This window comes from Sinocyclocheilus grahami, unplaced genomic scaffold (assembly GCF_001515645.1).
Source record: "Sinocyclocheilus grahami isolate Dianchi unplaced genomic scaffold, SAMN03320097.WGS_v1.1 scaffold41.1, whole genome shotgun sequence".
Lineage (NCBI taxonomy): Eukaryota > Metazoa > Chordata > Actinopteri > Cypriniformes > Cyprinidae > Sinocyclocheilus > Sinocyclocheilus grahami.
Window position 1 is genome coordinate 1,344,384 of NW_015505220.1, and position 21,889 is coordinate 1,366,272.

Sequence of the window (21,889 nt, forward strand, 5' to 3'; positions counted from 1 at the left end):
TAGGAAGCTACAGGCAGGTGAGTTTTAATTTGGGTTGGAGCTGAACTCTGCAGGGCTGCGGCTCTCCAGGACCGGAGTTCACCACCCCTGCTGTAGCACTTCATACTTTTTCACAAAATATGATGTGCATTTTGTAGCATTGTTGCTTTCGACAACCATTTGCAAGGTGAAGTCTTGTTTTATTCCTTAATCACCAGAAAAACTGAGACAAAGACATGATTTCTGTCTTCCTCTGAGTCGGTTTAAAAGTATTTGCTCAATTCTCTGCCGATTCTCACATGTATGGATTATTATGAAGACATTATTTTATGCCTAATCCTGAATTATTAAAAAATATAAGAAAAATACAAACATGACCCAGATGTTTTCTGCATCATCTGTGAGTGTTTTACTACATCTAAACTGACAAAAAATTACACATTTTGTGAAAAAGCTCATTTATTTATTCCAAAACTTGTGCTTATGTAAAGGTCTTTGACATTAAATTGAGTATTTGAACATATTTTCCCAATCCTTTGCAGATTGTCGATTTCATTAAAATCACAACTTTTGACATTTGACTGCTTTTGTTATTTTAAGTGTATTAAAGCGGATTTATATATATATATATATATATAAAACTTGAAAAATCTTCATTCTTATTTTGTGATAAAACTAGGATAACCAAATTAGTTAATAGTTGGTTATAGTTCATGTTTTTTTTTTTTTTCAAAGTTCATGGCTGTCTCCTGACCATTAGAATTAAACAGGTGGTGTTTGCTCTTGAGCCTTTGAAGATATGCAAATTAAGTCTGTTCTGATTGGTTAACCTTCACATACTGTTGTATTTCAAACTGTAGGATAAATTTGTATTGAATAGGTGCTTATATGCAAATGTGGTTGGTCATATGTTGTTCATAAGTCATTTTTGTAGCTTTATAAATGGTTTTTATGTACATGGGAGAGAATTTTGTGTTATAGAGTACTGTGTTTTTTGAGAAAATAGCTTTTTTTTTGCCACTTTTTCCACAAATTGTTTTTTTCCTAGTTTCAGTCCTATTTCCTGACCCCTGTTTCAGTCTCCCTCAGAGCAAAATGTCAAGATGATGTCTGTCAGGGAAGGAAGACTGAGATTCAGATGTTTTTTGTGATAAAACTAGGATAACCAAATTAGTTAATAGTTGGTTATAGTTCATGTTTTTTTGTTTTTTTCAAAGTTCATGGCTGTCTCCTGACCATTAGAATTAAACAGGTGGTGTTTGCTCTTGAACCTTTGAAGATATGCAAATTAAGTATGTTCTGATTGGTTAACCTTCACATACTGTTGTATTTCAAACTGTAGGATAAATTTGTATTGAATAGGTGCTTATATGCAAATGTGGTTGGTCATATGTTGTTCATAAGTCATTTTTGTAGCTTTATAAATGGTTTTTATGTACATGGGAGAGAATTTTGTGTTATAGAGTACTGTGTTTTTTGAGAAAATAGCTTTTTTTTTGCCACTTTTTCCACAAATTGTTTTTTTCCTAGTTTCAGTCCTATTTCCTGACCCCTGTTTCAGTCTCCCTCAGAGCAAAATGTCAAGATGATGTCTGTCAGGGAAGGAAGACTGAGATTCAGATGTTTTTGATGTTTTTCTCTGCCATAGTTTTTTTGTTTCCTTCAAACATCAAAGACTGTCATAAAAGAGTTTTCCAACCTAGTGCAACCCTGTCTCCACTGCACGGCCATTTGTGGATCCTTCACATGTTTGTATAATTTATTTAATTTTATATTTTGCACTTTATCTTGCTGTGATAGAGAGGCCACATTACAAATAATGTGCCACAGTCTGTTCTGATAAACTGCTCTGATTTGGTAATGCATTATTTATTTTACATTAAATAAAGATATGTTCTGGGTTGAATAATAGTTAAGCTCTATTCACAGCATTTGTCTGTCTGTGAAGCTTGACTTGTCTGTCTGTCTGTCTGTCTGGTGCAAAGAAAAGTGAGGCTCGTAAAACCATTCATTCATTCATTCAGTCCGTCAGTCCATCAGTCCATCAGTCCGTCAGTCCGTCAGTCAGTCAGTCAGTCCGTCCGTCCGTCAGTCCGTCAGTCAGTCCATCAGTCAGTCAGTCAGTCCGTCCGTCCGTCCGTCCTCCAGCACCGCTGACTCTCACTGGACTCGAACCTCGTCTCCACATGCTCTCTTACGCGGCATTAAAATGCAAACTCCCTGTAGGCCCAAAATGACTTCTCTTTGCTATTTTAATCATTTGAAAACAGACGAAAGTGTCCAGTGACTGTCTGACCCAGTTCTGGTCCAGGGTGGTGTGGTGTCAGCCATATCATTTCACTTCAGGGTCACTGCCTCCATCTGGCTGCCAGCGAGCAGAGATAGATTAATACAAGGCAGCGGAGTAGAGACTTTTTCTGCTCTTAACAGTAAAGACATTCCTTCAGACTCCAACCTAGTTTTTTTTTTAGAGGTGTTTGGTAAGGCAGGCATGTCTATTATTGTTAAATGCATTATTTATTTTACATTAAATAAAGATATGTTCTGGGTTGAATAATAGTTAAGCTCTATTCACAGCATTTGTCTGTCTGTGAAGCTTGACTTGTCTGTCTGTCTGTCTGTCTGGTGCAAAGAAAAGTGAGGCTCGTAAAACCATTCATTCATTCATTCATTCATTTCATTCATTCATTCAGTCCGTCAGTCCGTCAGTCCGTCAGTCCGTCAGTCAGTCAGTCAGTCAGTCAGTCAGTCAGTCAGTCAGTCAGTCAGTCAGTCAGTCAGTCCGTCAGTCCGTCAGTCCGTCCGTCCGTCCGTCCGTCCGTCCGTCCGTCCGTCCGTCCGTCAGTCCGTCCGTCCGTCCGTCCTCCAGCACCGCTGACTCTCATTGGACTCGAACCTCGTCTCCACATGCTCTCTTACGCGGCATTAAAATGCAAACTCCCTGTAGGCCCAAAATGACTTCTCTTTGCTGTTTTGATCATTTGAAAACAGACGAAAGTGTCCAGTGACTGTCTGACCCAGTTCTGGTCCAGGGTGGTGTGGTGTCAGCCATATCATTTCACTTCAGGGTCACTGCCTCCATCTGGCTGCCAGTGAGCAGAGATAGATTAATACAAGGCAGCGGAGTAGAGACTTTTTCTGCTCTTAACAGTAAAGACATTCCTTCAGACTCCAACCTAGTTTTTTTTTAGAGGTGTTTGGTAAGGCAGGCATGTCTATTATTGTTGCTTATTGGGTTAGGAAAGTATTCAACATAAGTATTCAACTTCTCCACAGCTTGTACTACAGATATACCTAAAATCATGTGGCTTGTGAAGGAAAAGTCAGCATGCTCAGATTTACAATTCTTGTCTTGGAGAGTGATAAAATGGGCAAAATAATGTCATAGCAAGACTTGATACATACTTTTTTTCCCAAAGGAGCTTCCCGTAAGAGTGGGAATTTGTAAATTGAATGTGTCTGGCTTCCGGTGTCATTCTTCCAGCTATTTTTTTAGCTGAACAGAACAACTCATTTTGCAAACTGGTGTTTCTTACCATATTATTTTAAAGGTGACATATCATAAAAAACCTGAAAAAGACTTTTCCAGGTTTTAAGTGCTATAATCAGGTCCCTGGTGCATCTACCAACCAAGGAAACATGAAAAAGATTAACCCAGTAACTTTGTTTTGGTAAGCCTTTTTCTGCAAGCGTCTGAGAAAATGAGCGCATCTGATTTCGCTCCCTAGGTGACGTGGCATAGGGATGTAAGTTTACACCCATGGCGCCGTTATTGTGTTTTCGCAAGCATCCCATGGCGAAAGTTTGAGCAAAATATGCTAACTGTTCTGTATTTGGCTGCACAGAACACTATTTACAGTCCCAGCCTCAGAGGAGACAAGAGAGCAGTGCATTTATTGATTTATTTAATGTATATTGCTGCTGCCACACAGCCACTGGCATGGAAGTCAAATGAAGTACAAAAACATACCGATATTGAATATAATTGCCATATGTTATCTCTGCCACCACAGGTGAAGTCTGCACTGATGGCGGAGGCGCGAGAGGAGTGCAGGAGGACTTTCGAAGGGGAGCGCATGCGACTGCAGCAGGAGATCTCCGAGCTGAAGTTGGTCAAGAGGCAGATGGAGGAGGCCTTAAGCGTGGCCGTTCAAGCCGACAAGATCAAAGCCGCCGAGATCCGCAGCATCTACCATCTCAACCAGGAGGAAATAAACCGCATCAAGAGAGAGTGTGAAAGAGAGATCCGCAGACTGGTGCGTAATACGCTTTAGGCCATGCACTATTAATCAATCAATTCATCTGTCAGTTAATGACTCAGTCGGTTGGGTGCTTGGGTGGTAGCTGATAATTAAAGCTGTACAGGTTGAACAGAACACTTACCCCAGGTTTCTCCACAGGGACTGTCTGTGCAGTTAATGTGCTGAATGAAAGTCTTTTGTTAACTGGCAGAGCCTCACACGGTTTACATAGCTGCCATGATGCAAACTGGAAATGTTCCTATTGGTCAGTCATGTAATTTGATGAAAGGAATTATGAATTTGCGTTTATTTAGCAAAAATTCACGTAATGATTACAACACACTTCTGTAAGAATTCAAATTGCTGTACAAGTTCCATTCAAATTCAAATCAGTTGATTGAAGCCCCGCCCCTTGCTTGTTAAGCCCCACCTATTTTATTTTTTATAAAATGTTTTCCTTCCTACTTAGACGAGCTTTATAAGCTACCTCAGCTACAGAGTTTAATGCGATGCTTGATTTTCAGTCAGAAGTGTTTATAAAGTGTTTGGCTATTATTCTTGTGTGGGCTGGAAGGAATTATGACACATTTTATCCACATTTTTTCTTTAAATAAATAAATTATGCAGTAAAGTGATTTAAAAACAGCAAACACTGCAAATCAGTATCAAGGAAACAATTTATTTACCTTCGCGCAAATGTGGGTGGTTTTACTGATGTTGAAACCGAGTATAATTCCCTGCCATACACTGTGTATTATTTTTAAAAGATTTAGTTAAAGGTTTATACAAGCGGAAAAAAATGTTGCTTGTGTTCTCTCTGGGTACATTGTCTGGGTACAAATGCTCCAGTACTGTATCTTTGGATAATTTCTGTCAAAATCCATTCAAGATGATCTGAAAACACAAGATTTACAGTACATAGACATGTTTTAGAAAGCGTAAAAATCTGATATGGAGGGCGGCAACAGTTGCTAAGGTAGTATTGGCCAGTAACGTTTCTAAGGCGGGGCTTAAAGTTAATATATTCCCTCCAAATCCCCCACTAAAGCTTCAAAGTTTTATATCAGTTGGTTCACATTTTATATTTAGCCTACGTGTGTATCTTAAAATGGCAGTGTGTGTCCTTGTGTACTACACTTTAAAGTGAAGCTGCTTTCTTCCCTTCAGAGCCTCTCTTGTTCTGGGCTTTTTGCCATCTGTTTTTTCCTGGAGTATGAAAATATCTCTGCAGTCAGTGGCCGCTGGTATTGATCGCTCTCATGTGGCTGAGCGATCTACTCTATATCGCTTCAGGACTTACTAAATGTGAGAAATATTGTGGAAAACAGCATTGAGTCAGGACTGTGGATGATATGTGTAGTAGAGATGACCCAAGTGATGGAGAAGATGCAGGATGTTTCACTATTTTTTGAGAAGTATGGATATTTAGGGCTGTGTATATGGTAGATATATTTATAGGTTTACATTTTTACATGACAGAGCAACAAAACATTGAGTAATGCTTGTTTGTATGTATCTATCTTTTGTTATGAATAATTAGTTTTTTTTTAAATAAGTGTCATTCAAGTAAATAGAAAATTATTCTATTCAATTGAACAAAATTGTTCCAAAAATTATTTTTTTTATTTAATTGATATATTAGGGGTTGACCGATAGGTGTTTTTCAGGGTCACTGCCGATATCGATTATTACTAATCAAGTGGACTGATAACTGATATATATGTCTAGTGTAAAAATGAAAGTTAATGTCAAAATTAAGAATAACAAAGCTCTGACAAAAACTTTCTTTAAATGATTTTAAAATATCTTGGAAGTTGTTCAAATTTGCTTTGAAAATGTCAGATACCGATAATCGGTCGACCCCTAATGTATATATATATTTATAGCAATATGTAATTTCACAAAGTTGTATTAATAAATATATACTGTATATACAGTATATATTCATTTGGGGTGGGTATGTATGTATTTATGTATTTTGCACTTTATAATAATAAACAGAACATTGCTAGTATCTCAGCATGTAATCCCTTTTTGGGTACACAGCAAATAAATTTCAGTTATTGAGTTTTTACACTTTTTGAAAGATTTTGTTTTTCATTTATTTGTATTATTTATTTTTATCCATATGTATTTTTAATTGATTTTTCATTTATCATTTTTTATTACGTTTTTATTTTTACTTTTATTATTTATTTATTTATTTATATATACTTGTATATAACACATACACTGTAAATAAATTTCACCTATTTCAATTTGAGAGCTTTAATTCAGTTGCTGAATTAGAATTTGTAAGTATAATCAACTTGGTTGTGCAAATCATTTGAACTTAAATTACATTAAACTGACTTAAAAATCAAGTTAAAAAAAAATAATAATAAAAAGTTGACGTTGAAATTGCTCAACACATTTTGATGAGTTAAAGTAATGTGGTATCTTCTTCAGTATGGTGAAGAATTATATAGACAGTGTCTCTACAGAGATTTCAACTGAGGGGGTTTGAATGTTTACCGGGGCTAGTTGTCACAATGTTATCTTTTTTGTCTTTGCTGTTTCGTTGATTGTTTTGTTTCATCAGTTTTACTGTTTAAATTTAGGTGAAAATACAGTAGTAGGTTTTTTTTAGTACCAAGGTACCACATTTTTTAATCAAAAATACAGTAAAAACAGTAATATTGTGAAATATTATTGCCGTTTAAAACAACTTTTTTCTATTTAACACACAATTTTGAATTGAAACGCAGAGTTCTGCACAAAAAAGTCCAAATTCTGAGTTCATATCTCACAATTCTGACTTTTTTCTCAGGATTATGAGTTTTTTATCATGCAATTCTGAGCTTGTATCTCCTTCCAACTTTGTATCTCAGAATTGTGAGAAACAAAGTAAGAATTGTAAGATGTAAACTCAGAATTGCAAGAGAAAAGTTGGAAACAGGCTTGTGCTGCTTAATATTTTTGAGGAAACTGTAATGCACGTTTTTTTCAGGTTTCTTTGAGTAGAAGGTTCAGAAGAATAGCATTTGAAATAAAGATCATCTGTAACATTTTAAATGTCTTTACTGTCAAGTTTGATTAGTTTGCTGGAAAAAAACAACAAAATAAATTTCTTAAAAAAAAAAACAAGCAAACATTTGAGTTGAGTGCGATTCAGGTACCTTTTTTTCTCAGGATATAAATATTCATTAGGCTATTTTTTAGAAAGACTTAAAGATATGTGTCTGTACAAAAATTGATTTTCAGAAATAAACCTGAAAAATATTCACCGGAGTAAAAAGTGTGACAACTATAGCCACAGTCTCTCCCTTTCCAGTCAGAGTTTGAAAGAATTTGATCAGTCCATCAGTTCACACTTTAACTGTCAAAGATATTGAGCTAATTACCATTTCCATGCAGGTTTTAGAAACTGAGATGTATAAATCTTATGCGGTGTTTGAATCGGTGCATAATTGGAGTGTAATGCTTCTTTTGAACTGCTGTTCAAGGTCTGTGTGAACTATTTCTGGACTGTACATGAGGCCATTTTTCCAGTTAGATGATTTATTAGAGCTGTGATTTGTGAAAGGTCAGCCTAAAGATTTGCCATTTGCATGTCCAAACGTAAAAGGAATTGTAAAAATCTCGAATAGTTCGCTCACAGAGAACTGAATCACAAGAGGTACAGTAGCTATAAATGGATGTGTGTATTTGAGAGGCAGAGAAAGCAAGCAGTGCAGTTCATTTCTTTGAGTGGTGCTTCTGTTTGCTGCTGTTTAGTTGCTGTGAGGAGTTTATGAAATGGATTTATACGGTCTTTCTCTCACTGATACACAAGTACTATGGGATCACTTTGTTCCTATAGACGTGGCGCGTGCTCTGAGTGTCAGAACACATCCAATAGCACAGAAACACCTGATTCTCTACAGGTTGTGTAGGTGTGCAGAAGCACTTTTGCATGGATTTATGTTGCATTTGGACTCCTATACTTTATACCATTTATGGACTGTCAGAAAAAAAAGACCGCTGTTACTGGAGCAGAAACTGTTCAAAAAAGGTACTAATATGTACACTTTAGGTAGTAATATGCTCAATTTAGGGGTAAATAAGGGTGTATTCACACCAGGAAAGTTCGCTAGTTCACTTGCTTTAGTCAGGACCAAATACAATGTTGATTTTTTTAGTTTGCTTGGTGCGGTTCGCTTTCACACTGCCCTTTTTGCAAGTGAACCAGAAACTGTAAGCAAAACCACACGTGTGCTTAAAGGGATAGTTCACCCAAAAATGAAAATTTTGTTTATCTGCTTACCCCCAGGGCATCCAAGATGTAGGTGACTTTGTTTCTTCAGTAAAACACAATGATTTTTGATTTAAGTCATTGTAGGTACGACGGCTAATCAAAATGGTACTTACTTACACTTATCCGGATTGTTCAAACCGACTTAAAACTAAAAGATTACTTTCTCTCGTGCGAACTCATTCGGGATTGGTGACTTTCCACGTATTCCCAACTTCTGAGCCTGCTCGCCTGAAGTTATGCTTGATTGCTCTTCGGCTGGATATCAACACACCCATTAACGTAAACTACGCCAGAGCGCGTACACACCTCACGCACCGGATGCCGTGCGCGCGCCCAAAGACAGTTGGACATAGTGGTGTATTAGAGGTAAAATATGATATAAATACTGTTCGGTTTCTGGCACAAACCGATCGTTTCGTGTCTTAGGACATCAATGTGTCGTCACGAGCCGCAGGGTTTAATTTGGATTTGTCTGTGCATGTTTTTTTTTACTCTCATAGATTTTGTTACCATTACCATGCATTATACGACTGATAGATTGCAATGGTTAAAGAAACATTAACTAAAATAAAATATTTATTTTAATTATTTTGATTCAGATAGTTGCCAAAGGAACGTTTCTGATTTTCATTTAGTTCAACTTGATGTACCAAAAAAACTAAGACTGACTAAAAACTAAAAATTTATAAAAACTATAGACAAAAACAAAATATATACATATTAAAAAAAATATATATATATATATATATATATATATATATATATATAAATACACACAAATTTATAAAAACTATAGACAAAAACAAAATATATACATATTAAAAAAAATATATATATATATATATATATATATATATATATATATATATACACACAAAAATGCTAAAACTAACTAAAATGGAAAATAAAAACTAATAAAACAAAATCAAGTCTATAATAATATGTCAACGATTCTAAAATAACCCTGGACTTTCGTGTGATTTCCTGTCCAGAGTGAACGTGGTAACTGTGTTTCCTCCTGCGGACTGCCGGTCATGTTTTATGCATTCTTACTTTGACTGTGTCCCGTTTAAGGCAGAATGTGTGTGACTGTGCTGTGTTCTGTCCTGTAGATGGATGAGATTAAACTAAAGGAGCGCGCTGTCTGTGGGCTGGAGAGAGAGCTCAGCGCTCAGGCGGGCCACACGTGGAAACTACAGCAGCAGAAACAGGCTGTAGACACTCAGCTGGCCCTGCTGCGAGACTCCAGCCCCAGACGAGAGGGCCCTTATTCACCCGCTGCAGGGGACGCAGCAGAGAACACAGCTAACCCTGTAAGCACCTCTCCTTCATTACTAAACCTCACCGCTTGCTGTACTTCTGCTTTCACTCTGCTCACCTGCTCAGATCCGTTTTCCTCAACCCAGATTTATAGCAATATAAAGCACAACAGTCTGTTTTCAGAAAGTCTCATTCATATTCTTCATAAACTGCTTTTGAGCAATAACATGTAAAGTCTTCAAGATAGATCTAGCGTGAGCTCCAAAGTTATTAGGTGATGGTATATGATTCTTCACACAGAAAAATAAGGGGCCAGAATTGTACCTTTTGGGGTACAACAGCTTGTCCCTGGAGCAGTACCCTTAAAAGGTTTCAAATTGTAATAATATTTCACGATATTACTGTTTTTACTGTATTTTTATCAGCCTTGGTGAGCATGAGAGACTCTTTCAAAAACATATTGTTTTTGTTATTCATTTTGGAGCTGGTTAGTTTCGGGTTAATGGCTTCTATTTTTTATTGAAAATACTTTAAATGCCTATGGAGAAAATAAATGGGAAAAACCCTTACAGAAACAAAGAATTTAAGGGGGTCTGAATACTTTCCGTACCCACTGTATATATATATATATATATATATTTCTCTTGTTTATTAGTCTAGTTTTAAAGTTTTTCTTTATTCTTCATATGGCTTGATCGCTGTGTAACAGACTTGATTCACCGGTGTGGTGTATCGTGATATTAACTTACTGAGAGAAGCCGTGTTAATAGCAATTTAATAGCATTTACAATTATTTAAAATATTATTTCAATTGAAAATAACTGTTTCTAGTTGAATATACTTTAAAATGTCATTTATTTCTGTGATGCAATGCTGAATTTTCAGCATCATTACTCCAGTCTTCAGTGTCACATGATTCTTCAGAAATCATCCTAATATGCTGATTTGCTGCTCAAGATACATTTATTATCAATGCTGACATTTTTTTGAAGCTGAATATTCTTTTTTTTAGTATTATTTGATGAATAGCAAGTTCAAAAGAACAACATTTATTTGAAAAAGCAATCTTTTGTAACCTTATAAATGTCTTTACTGTCACTTTTGATTAATTGAATGCATCCTTGACAAATAAAATAATTATTTTAAAAAATATATATATAATTTGAGTGCTGTGTAACAGACTTGTTTCACCGGTGTGGTGTATCAACATATTAATTGTACTAAGAAAATCATTGTTTAGTCTTAAAGCAGCTGTTCATCATTTCTGTGGCACCAAAACTAATGTTTAAAAAATGATGACTCGTTTCCAACAAGTTTAAACTCTCCTCAGGTTTCCCATTGTTTAGTCAAATATATAATGATATAAATATACAGTTATAAAAATAGATTTAGCTGTGAGATGGGCATTTCACTCCGTCATCATGCAGCACAGAGCAGACTGCTGAAGGTGAGAGTGTGAGTGTGATCTTTCCCACATATCACCTTCTCAGGGCTGTTAGGAAATGCATGGATGCACACACTTTGTATTCACACGTTCAGTCGTGCGTCTCTATAGCCGAGGCTTGTTTCCCTGCAGCAGAACGTCCGTGTCTCTGGCTGTATTTGTGTTGCTGTGGGTTTGAGGTCTGCTTCTGCTGTGGCGGAGCTGCTGCTTTCATTTTCTCTGCGGGAGAAAAGATGGGTTTGATCAGTGACCTTTCAGCTCTTTGTCAGATGTGGCCACGCCAGAGCGCTCTGACTCTATTCCCTCCTCTGACTGTTTCTATGGTTACCTGACATAATGGAATATTTCCTAAATACAGCAACACCAAATGGAATTGAAATAAAATAAATAAAAAGTGTATATATATCAAGACTTTGATGTTTGTCGATGATGTTTAAAGAAGCCTTGCAGGTTGATAGATAGATAGACAGACAGACAGACAGACAGACATGGATGGATAGATTAACATTACAAAAATATACGAATGACGAGTGTTTTTTCCACTTACCTGCAGTTGGTTTGTCTTCCAGATGCAGCAGTTGGATGAGAAGGACGCTCGACGTTTCCAACTGAAAATCGCAGAACTGAGTGCTATTATCCGCAAACTAGAAGTCCGCAATGCACTGCTGTCAGAGGAACGCAATGAACTGGTGAGTCTGTGCTAGTTTGACTTTTTATTTTACTTTACTTTACTTTACTTTACTTTACTTTACTTTACTTTACTTTACTTTACTTTACTTTACTTTACTTTACTTTACTTTACTTTACTTTACTTTACTTTACTTTACTTTACTTTACTTTACTTTACTTTACTTTACTTTACTTGATTTTAAAAATATTAGGGCTGGGTAAAAAAATACCGATGTCTCGATATTAATCAATTCTCATTTTTACGGAACGATATCGATTCTTAAATCCCAAGAATCGATTAGTCTAGCCTGTTTACAGTTAATGGACGGACCGTTGAAGGGCACTTCCCGTCCAATATATCGCAATAAGCATTGTGCGTTGGTACTTTTAATATGAAACAAAGTCTCAGATTTCCTATTCTGTCCATTGTATTGCCGTATTCAAACAATTAATGCCGTTTTGGTGTTTAATGTGGAGTGACAGATCGCTGTAGCGCCTCAGTTCAACAGACGCAACAGCGCGAGGTGCACGTGAACTGATCATCTCCTCCACATTAATACCAGCTTCAGCACAAAATAAACATGACTAAACATCCGAAGGTTAAAAGAAAGAGTACAACTTTACAATCCGTATCCTGTCTCATGTAATCGCTCAATCAGTGTTTCAGCCGCACAAAGACATCAATATAACAGCTTGTAAACAATGTCACGTAACGTCACATTTACCTCAGAAAAACATATTCGGTGACCATAAACTCATTAGTCAGATAGAAACATAAACTGTAGAGAGGGGCATTTTGCTAAATATATGCACCATATAACATATTCATAATACACCTTTACTGTTCTTCAATGTTTGAATAAATCCATCAAGTTTTTATGACAGTCAGCCACCATTATGTTTATATTTTTAAAAAACGAATTGAAGTAGAAATATTATGTAATTGTAACTTTATTATTTTAAAAACTTCATTAAGTGAAATTAACAAATCAGTCAAATTTAACCTTCAATATTATAGTAATGTATACCAACTGACTCTCATGTATATTTTACAGCATTAGTTGAGAGATAATTTGCTATGTACTGTACCCGATATAAATCCAAAATAATCGAATCGAATTGGTAATTGAATCGAATCGAATCACAAGCTTGTGAATGAGAATCGATTCGAATCGTGAAATTTGTGTCAAAACCCAGCCCTTTTATATATACAGTGGGTACGGAAAGTATTCAGACCCCCTTAAATTTTTCACTCTTTGTTATATTGCAGCCATTTGCTAAAATCATTTAAGTTAATTTTTTTTCCTCATTAATGAACACACAGCACCCCATATTGACAGAAAAACACAGAATTGTTGACATTTTTGCAGATTTATTAAAAAAGAAAAACTGAAATATCACATGGTCCTAAGTATTCAGACCCTTTGCTGTGACACTCATATATTTAACTCAGGTGCTGTCCATTTCTTCTGATCATCCTTGAGATGGTTCTACACCTTCATTTGAGTCCAGCTGTGTTTGATTATACTGATTGGACTTGATTAGGAAAGCCACACACCTGTCTATATAAGACCTTACAGCTCACAGTGCATGTCAGAGCAAATGAGAATCATGAGGTCAAAAGGAACTGCCTGAAGAGCTCAGAAACAGAATTGTGGCAAGGCACAGATCTGGCCAAGGTTACAAAAAAATTTCTGCTGCACTTAAGGTTCCTAAGAGCACAGTGGCCTCCATAATCCTTAAATGGAAGACGTGTGGGACGACCAGAACCCTTTATATATATATATATAATTTTATTTCTGTTATCTTTTATGTTTATTGTTTTGCTAAAATATTTAGTTATTTATTTATTTTATATTTTATTGTTATGGAAAAAATTATTTAATGTTTTACTTTATGGTAAAAATATTTATTTTATTTTATGTCATATTTGTTCTGTTTTAGTTTATTGTTATGGTAGAAATCTTTATATATTTACTTATTTATTTACTTGTTATAGATCTATCTATCTGTCTGTCTGTCTGTTTGTTCGTTTTCTTTGGTCCAAAAACTAATTCAGCCTTCTTAAAAATTGCCTATAAGTAATTGTTATTTTTCTTTTCGAAACTGTGATTGCTTTGTGCTTAAATGAGCACATATATGTAGTGTGTCTTCTGTATTTGTATTTACTGTAATATCATAGCGTATTAAAGAGTGTTTTTGCCTTTCTTAGTGTTATGTGACAGTGTGAATGTTCTCTGTAATGGTGGTGAGTATGTGAGCAGTGATGAATGACTTCAGTGTTTCCTCCTCTCAGCTCAGACAGTCTTAAAGATCAATACAGAGACAGAGTGATTTAGACATGGCAGCTGAAACCTTCAGCAAGGGTTAGGACTCCGTTTACCACTCAATACAGTCCTCGACAATGACTTGATGTTCAAGTAGACTGAAATAGCCAAGTCGCTTTCTCTATCAGTTTAGATTTCATGTCTTAAACAAATTGTCCAACTAGTTAGACAGTCTTGGTTCTTCAAATGTACAGTCCAGGTCATTTAATTTTGCAACATCTCTGATCACATTTTGAAAGATTGCATTGTGTTCAAAATAAATAACTTTGCAGGTTTTATTTGTAAAAGTATTTTCTGAAATCAGTATAGCTGTCCTTCCTAAAGGAATGATATTCATGCATTTTTAAGTATTTAAATATTATTTAGTTACCCCCTGTTTCTGTGTGTGTTTGTGCCCAGTTAAAGCGTCTCCGTGAAGCTGAGAGCCAGTATAAGCCATTACTAGACAAGAACAGACGTCTCAGCCACAAGAATGAGGAGCTGGCTCATGCATTGAGACGCATGGAGAACAAACTGCACTTTGTCACTCAGGAGAACATCGAAATGGTAATGAAGTGAAATAACTCACTGAACATGTCTGTGTTTGCATAGTATGAGCCCTTTTTAATTGAGAGACTATATAGCATAATTTTAGTTTTAAGAATTTACAGTTACATCACATGAACTTTTAAAATCATGTGCATTTATTTGATCAAAAATGTGACCCTGAACCACAAAACCAGTCATAAGTGTAAATTTTTCAAAATTGAGATTTGTACATTGATGTATGGTTTGTTAGGATAAGATAATATTTGACCGAGATACAACTATTTGAAAATCTGGAATCTGAGGGTGTATAAAAATAAAAATATTGAGAAATCGCCTTTAAAGCTGTCCAAATGAAGTTCTTAGCAATGCATATTACTAATCAGTAATTACGTTTTAATATATTTACAGTAAGAATTTTACAAAATATCATCATGGAACATTATCTTTACTTAATATCCTAATGATTTTTGGCATAAAAGAAAAATAGATAATTTTGACCCATACAATGTATTGTTGGCTATTGATACAAATATACCTGTGCTACTTATGACTGGTTTTGTGCCCCAGGGTCACAATTAGAGAATAAAAACAGACATATTGTGAAATATTATAAAAATTGAAAATAATGGTTTTAAATGTTTTAAAATGTAATTTGTTCCTGTGATTCAAAGCTGAATTTTCAGCATCATTATTCCAGTCTTCAGTGTCACATGATCCTCCAGAAATCATTCTAATGTAGTGATTATACATTTCTATGCATTTCTTATTATTACTCTTGGAAATGTACTTATTGCAGTAAATGCATGATGAGGGGGCTGGTAGAGCCGGTTCTGTTTTGATCAATTTATATCCAACAACGGCTCCACTGTCATTCGACATAATTGGCCATTTGCAGCTCAGGCACATTACTGTTATTTTGATTGATTCCCTAGACAAAAGAAGCATCCATCTGCCTATTTTACTGCATAAACCTGTTTATGTATGTTTGATACTGAAGTAGTCTTTTCAGATGAAGTTCACACTATTTGCATAAAACATTAGCTTTGAATACTGAAGCATCTTTATGTAACATGGCCTTGTTTGCATGTAAACTATTTGTCGGTTGAGTCGTTCAGCATCGAGTCTTGTTGCTGCTCATGTCTAAATGATCTGATCATTATGACAACTCATCAGACATGAGTAATTATATGTCAGCAGTCTCTGTGCACACATCCGGTCACTGGATGTTTTATTTTGCAGCGAGAGAAGGCTGGGACGATTCGCCGGCCCAGTTCTCTGAACGATCTGGATCAGAGTCAAGAAGAAAGAGAAATTGAGTTTCTCAGACTACAAGTGCTGGAGCAACAGAACATAATCGACGAACTGTCCAAGGTATCAGCATTTCTTCTCACATGGATGCACAAAAAAGTATTTAGGAATTCAGTGATATGGGGTCAGTTTTATAAAAGTAGTTATACATGCAAACTGTGTCTTGCTGTTCTCTGATCAGTCTGCTTTAATTGCCAGGCGCTGGAAACCGCTGGATACGTGAAGAGTGTGATAGTGAGTCATTTTGCCTCTGGGAAATATTCACACTGTGAAATGCTAAAATATGTTTTTGCATATACATGTTACCTAACAAAACCCAGATGAAAATGTCTGCAGAAATATCTGTTTTCTTAAAGGGTGAATGAAATTAGCAACTGAAATGAGTGAGTAATGCACTGTATGTGAGGTTCAGACATAATGTAAATACAGCTGCATGCATTCCTTTCTTTCTGTAAAACTGGAAGTGTAGTGGAAATAGCACCTTGTACTTTATAGAAATGAGATGTTCATGTATGATAGAGAATCTGATGCAAGTTTGTGTTTTTTTTCTTAAATTTTAATCTTGTTTTGATCTTGTTTCTCAGGAGAGAGACATGCTGCTGAGATACAGGAGACAGGACAGCCTACGCAGGAAGAAGCCCTTCAGAACCTGTAGGGTACGCAGACAGCAGGACTGACACAATTTATTGTCAAACACATTTTTTTTTATAGAGAATCTGATGCAAGTTTGTGTTTTTTTCTTAAATTTTAATCTTGTTTTGATCTTGTTTCTCAGGAGAGAGACATGCTGCTGAGATACAGGAGACAGGACAGCCTACGCAGGAAGAAGCCCTTCAGAACCTGTAGGGTACGCAGACAGCAGGACTGACACAATTTATTGTCAAACACATTTTTTTTTAAGTGCACGTAAGATGCAATCATGAAGGTGAAAAAAAAATCAAACATCCTGGCAATGTAAAACAAAACAAGACCTTTTATAAAGTAGTTTTCCCATTAATAAAAAAAGTTACATTTTAAATCATCAAAAGAATAAAATAAAAACATTATTATTTTACATTTCTGCATAATTCCATAATGTCTTATTCTTATATACTATTTAGGCAAATGCAATGGAGCGTTTCTGACCACAACGAGTGACAGGACATTTTTTTCTCCATTTCTGTAATAATATCTCTTTGGTACAAAATCCAGATTCACAAAACATTTGCTGCCGTAATCGTTTCATTTAAATGAAATAAATTCCATCTTAGTTTTCAACTCATTTCCTCCATAATATTTATTATAATATTTGCTGCTTTGGTGTACCTTGTAGAGCGTCCTTGAGCTTGGGAAAGGAGCTATATAAATTAAACGTATATTTACTCGTACATTGCATTATTCGTGATTATGCATTTTAAGGTTAATTATACATTCCTTTTTATAATCATAGTGTGCATAGAATATTTGCTTGAAATGTTGCATCATTTCATCTATTAATTTGCTTGTATGTTGTTTAGTTTTGATAATCATATACTTGTAATAATGCATTTATTTTATTATCATATTTTATGTATGAAATATTTATTTTAAAATATTATTATTTTAGGTTTTGTTTGTTTATATTTTATTGACTGATTGATATAATTTAATTATGCATTGAATATGCATATGTTTTTATATTAGTACTACAATTTACCATTATAATTATTATGTAATGTTATCATTTTATGATTATGCACCACTGATTAATCCTAGTGATGTTTTATTTATGTATTTTTAAAAATATATATTAATTTACGCAACAATGAAAATTAACCCTGTGGTTCTCACAGAAACGATCAAGAAATATATTTAGATTATATTTTTGATGAAGAATATAAGCCTATTTTCTCTGTAAGTATTTGTTGCTATGTTTAATCTGAGCTAATTTTTTTTATTTGATTATTATTATTATTGTATATTTCTTTTTCCTTACCTTCTGTATAATTAAACTTCTTTGGGTCAAAAAGGTTTTTAAAACAAAATCTCTCTCTCATTCTCTCCATAGCCGGTGGTGGAGACGTTTTTTGGCTATGATGAGGAAGGCTCTATAGACTCGGACGGCTCCTCTATTTCCTACCACACAGACCGAACGCCCTGCACGCCAGACGATGACCTCGAAGATGTGTGTGTGTGTGTGTGTGTGTGTGTGTGTGTGTTTGTGTGTCTCTGTAAACTATGACCGTAAACCTGTCGTCTCTCTGTGCTCAGGGAATGCTTAAGGAGGAGACAGAGCTGCGCTTCCGTCAGCTGACGATGGAGTATCAGGCTCTTCAGCGAGCTTACGCGCTCTTGCAGGAGCAGGTGGGAGGAACGTTTGATGCAGAGAAAGAGGTCAAGGTAAATCATTTAAACATCCCAGCCATGCAATATTTATATTCACTCTCTTTAACAACAACATCTCAACTATTAGCAGATGGCTGTGTAGTTCACTATATGAATATGATTCTTTTTGCAATATTACACCGTGTCATAACCAGGAAATGCAATAGAGCGTTTTTGACCACAACGAGTGACAGGACATTTTGCCAGTCACTCGGTCTCCATTTCTGTAGTAATATCTCTTTGGTACAAAATTCAGATTCACAAAACATTTGCCCCACCCCCCACCCCAAAATATTCTTAGTTTAACTTTTAAATAAAAAATCAAATAAACATCAACATCACCATGAAATCAAAACAGACCACATTATTCTAAAGAACAAAATATTTGATCATCGTAATCGTTTCATTTAAATAAAATTCCATCTTCGTTTTCAACTCCTTTCCTCCAATCACCTTCAATCAACATTCTGGCAACGCCCACTTTTCACAATCCAATTAATTCCTGAAAATCAAAATTAAGTCCCGCCCTACATTTGTTTCCTAATTGAATATAATATTTTACTCAAATACACAAAAGTAGAATGGTTTACAAATGGCATTTCTTTTCTTTTCTTTTTTCGTTACAGATGTGCATAAATTATAATTGTTTGTCTGTTTTAGACTCGAGAGCAGCTTCAGGCCGAACTGATCCGGTACCAGACCAGAATAGCAGATCTGGAGTGTGTTCTAAGTCATCAGGGACAGGTAAAACACCAGCACTGTTACCGTTAGAACTGCAAAATAACGTTTAGCACAGTTGTACTTGCATAATTCCATTAAAGAAATAGTTTACAAAAATGAAAATTGCTGAAAACGTACTCGCCCTCAGGCCATCCAACATGTAGGAGAGTTTGTTTCTTCATTAGGACAGATTTGGAGAAATGTAGCAGTATGCTGCTTGCTCACCAGTGGATCCTCTGCAGTGAATGGGTGCCGTCAGAATGAGAGTCCAAACAGCTGATAAAAACAAAACAATAATCCACAAGTGATTTGTTTCTTACAAACACGCAACATTTCACTTCACAAGATGTTAACTGATGGACTGGAGTGGTGGGGATTACTTGTGGATTATTGTGATGTGTTTATCAGCTGTTTGGACTCTCATTCTGACGGCACCCATTCACTGTAAAGGATCCAGAATGTAATACAAAGCGAACCAAAACTTTTGCTGTGTAACTTTTGGACCCCATTGAAAGAAATATAATTTTATCAGAGATGATGAATATGTCTTATGGTGACTTTCCAGCAGTCTTTGAATATTTGTTTCTACCCGAGGGCCACTTGTAGTCTAAATCGAGGTTTATTTTGTGGCAACACACACACATATGATGACAACCCTAAAAGTAATCCCATATATTCGGTGAGTGAAGAGAATGTGAACAGAATCTGAATGCTGAAATTGCTCTGGGATCAGAGATGCACTGAAGGAGAATGAGTCTGGGAGAGTGTTGGAGGGGATTTTACATGATAAGATCTTCTAGTATTGAATTTTTAAAATCATTTGCATTCATATTATATGCATTTTTCAGGATATGAAGTGGATTGAGGAGAAACAAGCTTTGTATAAACGCAACCAAGAGCTTGTAGAAAAGGTGGGTGACGTTCATGTTCATCAGACTGATAGAAGACGAATATCACAATCAGAGCACGTTTCAAAATGTTTCTATTAATAACTCAGTTTAAGTTTTTAAAGTTTGACCTGAATGACTTTGGGAAAATTGTGTGTAAAGACAAAAAAGGCTTCTTTATTCATGTTACAAAGGCACCAAATTATAGGAATGACCCCCAAAATGACCCTCTTTCAGTAGTTCAGCTGTGGTTTTAATTAATTTCATGAAGCCGATTTCAGGCAGTGAATGCAGCTCATTTGTTTCACAGCCAGTTTTCCTGTCAGATGCCTTTTTTTTACCCCACACTTTGTGTTTTTTGTTCCCAGATTAAAAATATGGAGACGGAGGAGATGAATGCAGCTCATTTGTTTCACAGCCAGTTTTCCTGTCAGATGCCTTTTTTTTTACCCCACACTTTGTGTTTTTTGTTCCCAGATTAAAAATATGGAGACGGAGGAGACGCGACTGAAAAATGAAATTCAGGATGCGAAAGACCAAAACGAACTCCTGGAGTTCAGAATTCTTGAACTTGAAGTGAGTCTGACTTGAAGATCTTTCTACTCCAAAGTGTGTCATGTGTATGCAAGTGTGTCAGACACAGATTTAATCTACAGGAACAGAAGAATAATAACGATGCTCTTTTTTTTCCCCAGGAAAGAGAGAGAAGATCTCCAGCCATTAACTTCCAGAACATCCACTTTGCTGAGGGCATGAGTCCCCTGCAGTTGTACTGTGAGGCAGAGGGTGTTACTGTGAGTTGCCCTAAACCATATGCCACATGTCTCCATAGAGAGACCGGGGCTAGTTGTCACATGGGGGAAGTTGTATTATGTAACTATAACATTTTAAAGTGCCCCTATTATGGGTAATGAAAGGTTCATATTTTGGTTTTGGGAGTCCCCAACAACAGGTTGACATGCACGCAATGTCAAAAAACACTTTCATTGTCTTATAATATGCGTTTATTTTTTACCTTATTTGCTCAGCGACTCCCAAACGATTCCCACAACGATTCATTTTTCCAAACCCCTCCTTTGCGTGACGCTAATCTGCGGTGATTGGTCCGATTGCTCTCATTTTAATTTCATCTTGCCTGTAATGCCGTATAAAGCAGCGTTTGTGAGCACAGTGCTGCTTTGCGTACAGCGTTACCGGGGAAACCGTTATTTTTACCGCTCCAAAAGCTGCACCTAGTGGCAAAGAATGGGCGGGCAATATGCTAATGTTTCATGTTGACGTCGACATGTAACGGCTTGGGATTCATTTTAAAAAGTTTCACTCGTTTCAATGATTCAGAATCTACTCTTTCTTTTGAGAGACAATGCACTTTCAGATTTACAATTTTGCAGGATGTTTTCATTCACTTAGAGCTGTTACACACACTGCATGAAAGATAATTTTCAAAAATCCATAATAGGGGCACTTTAATAATGCACGATCAGGTTGGGGCAAGTTGTCTCAGTGATACTGTGATACAAATTCAATAGTTTTTTTTTATTCATTCATATTTTTTTATTATTATTTTAATTTAATATTATGTTACATTGTTTTGTAACATTTTAAATATTTTGTGCCCTTTTTACTTTATATTGTTTTTTTTATTAAAAAATGATTTTGTTGTTACCTTATGTTTTCATAATTATTTTACTCATTAAATCTTTTAAAATAATTATTTTTATATTATCCTACATATGACACATTTTATATACATAGTGTTTTATATTTTATTAAATAATGATTTATCCTTTTTTTTAATTGTTTTACTCAAATCTTTTAAAATAAATAGTTTGATATTATACTACATATAACTCAACATTTTAAAAACAGATATGTTTTACCTTTTTACTATATATATATATATATAT

At 35.5% G+C, this 21,889-nt stretch overlaps 1 protein-coding gene across 2 annotated transcripts in view; it reads left to right on the forward strand.

Moving 5' to 3' along the window:
• Positions 1 to 3,972: 3,972 nt before the first annotated feature.
• The window catches only part of LOC107582185 (janus kinase and microtubule-interacting protein 3), a 24,340-nt gene continuing 6,423 nt past the window's right edge, over positions 3,973 to 21,889 (forward strand). The window contains exons 1-13 of one of the 2 annotated variants that reach the window (XM_016267932.1): positions 3,973 to 4,235; positions 9,609 to 9,809; positions 11,770 to 11,889; positions 14,596 to 14,742; positions 15,964 to 16,095; positions 16,231 to 16,266; positions 16,617 to 16,688; positions 18,059 to 18,175; positions 18,262 to 18,390; positions 19,036 to 19,119; positions 19,944 to 20,006; positions 20,460 to 20,558; positions 20,678 to 20,776. In XM_016267932.1, the coding sequence (XP_016123418.1) occupies positions 4,008 to 4,235; positions 9,609 to 9,809; positions 11,770 to 11,889; positions 14,596 to 14,742; positions 15,964 to 16,095; positions 16,231 to 16,266; positions 16,617 to 16,688; positions 18,059 to 18,175; positions 18,262 to 18,390; positions 19,036 to 19,119; positions 19,944 to 20,006; positions 20,460 to 20,558; positions 20,678 to 20,776 (1,527 nt within the window). In that variant the 5' untranslated portion in view covers positions 3,973 to 4,007. The remainder of the gene's footprint in view (positions 4,236 to 9,608; positions 9,810 to 11,769; positions 11,890 to 14,595; positions 14,743 to 15,963; positions 16,096 to 16,230; positions 16,267 to 16,616; positions 16,689 to 18,058; positions 18,176 to 18,261; positions 18,391 to 19,035; positions 19,120 to 19,943; positions 20,007 to 20,459; positions 20,559 to 20,677; positions 20,777 to 21,889) is intronic. The other variant, XM_016267931.1, reaches the window with a different exon arrangement.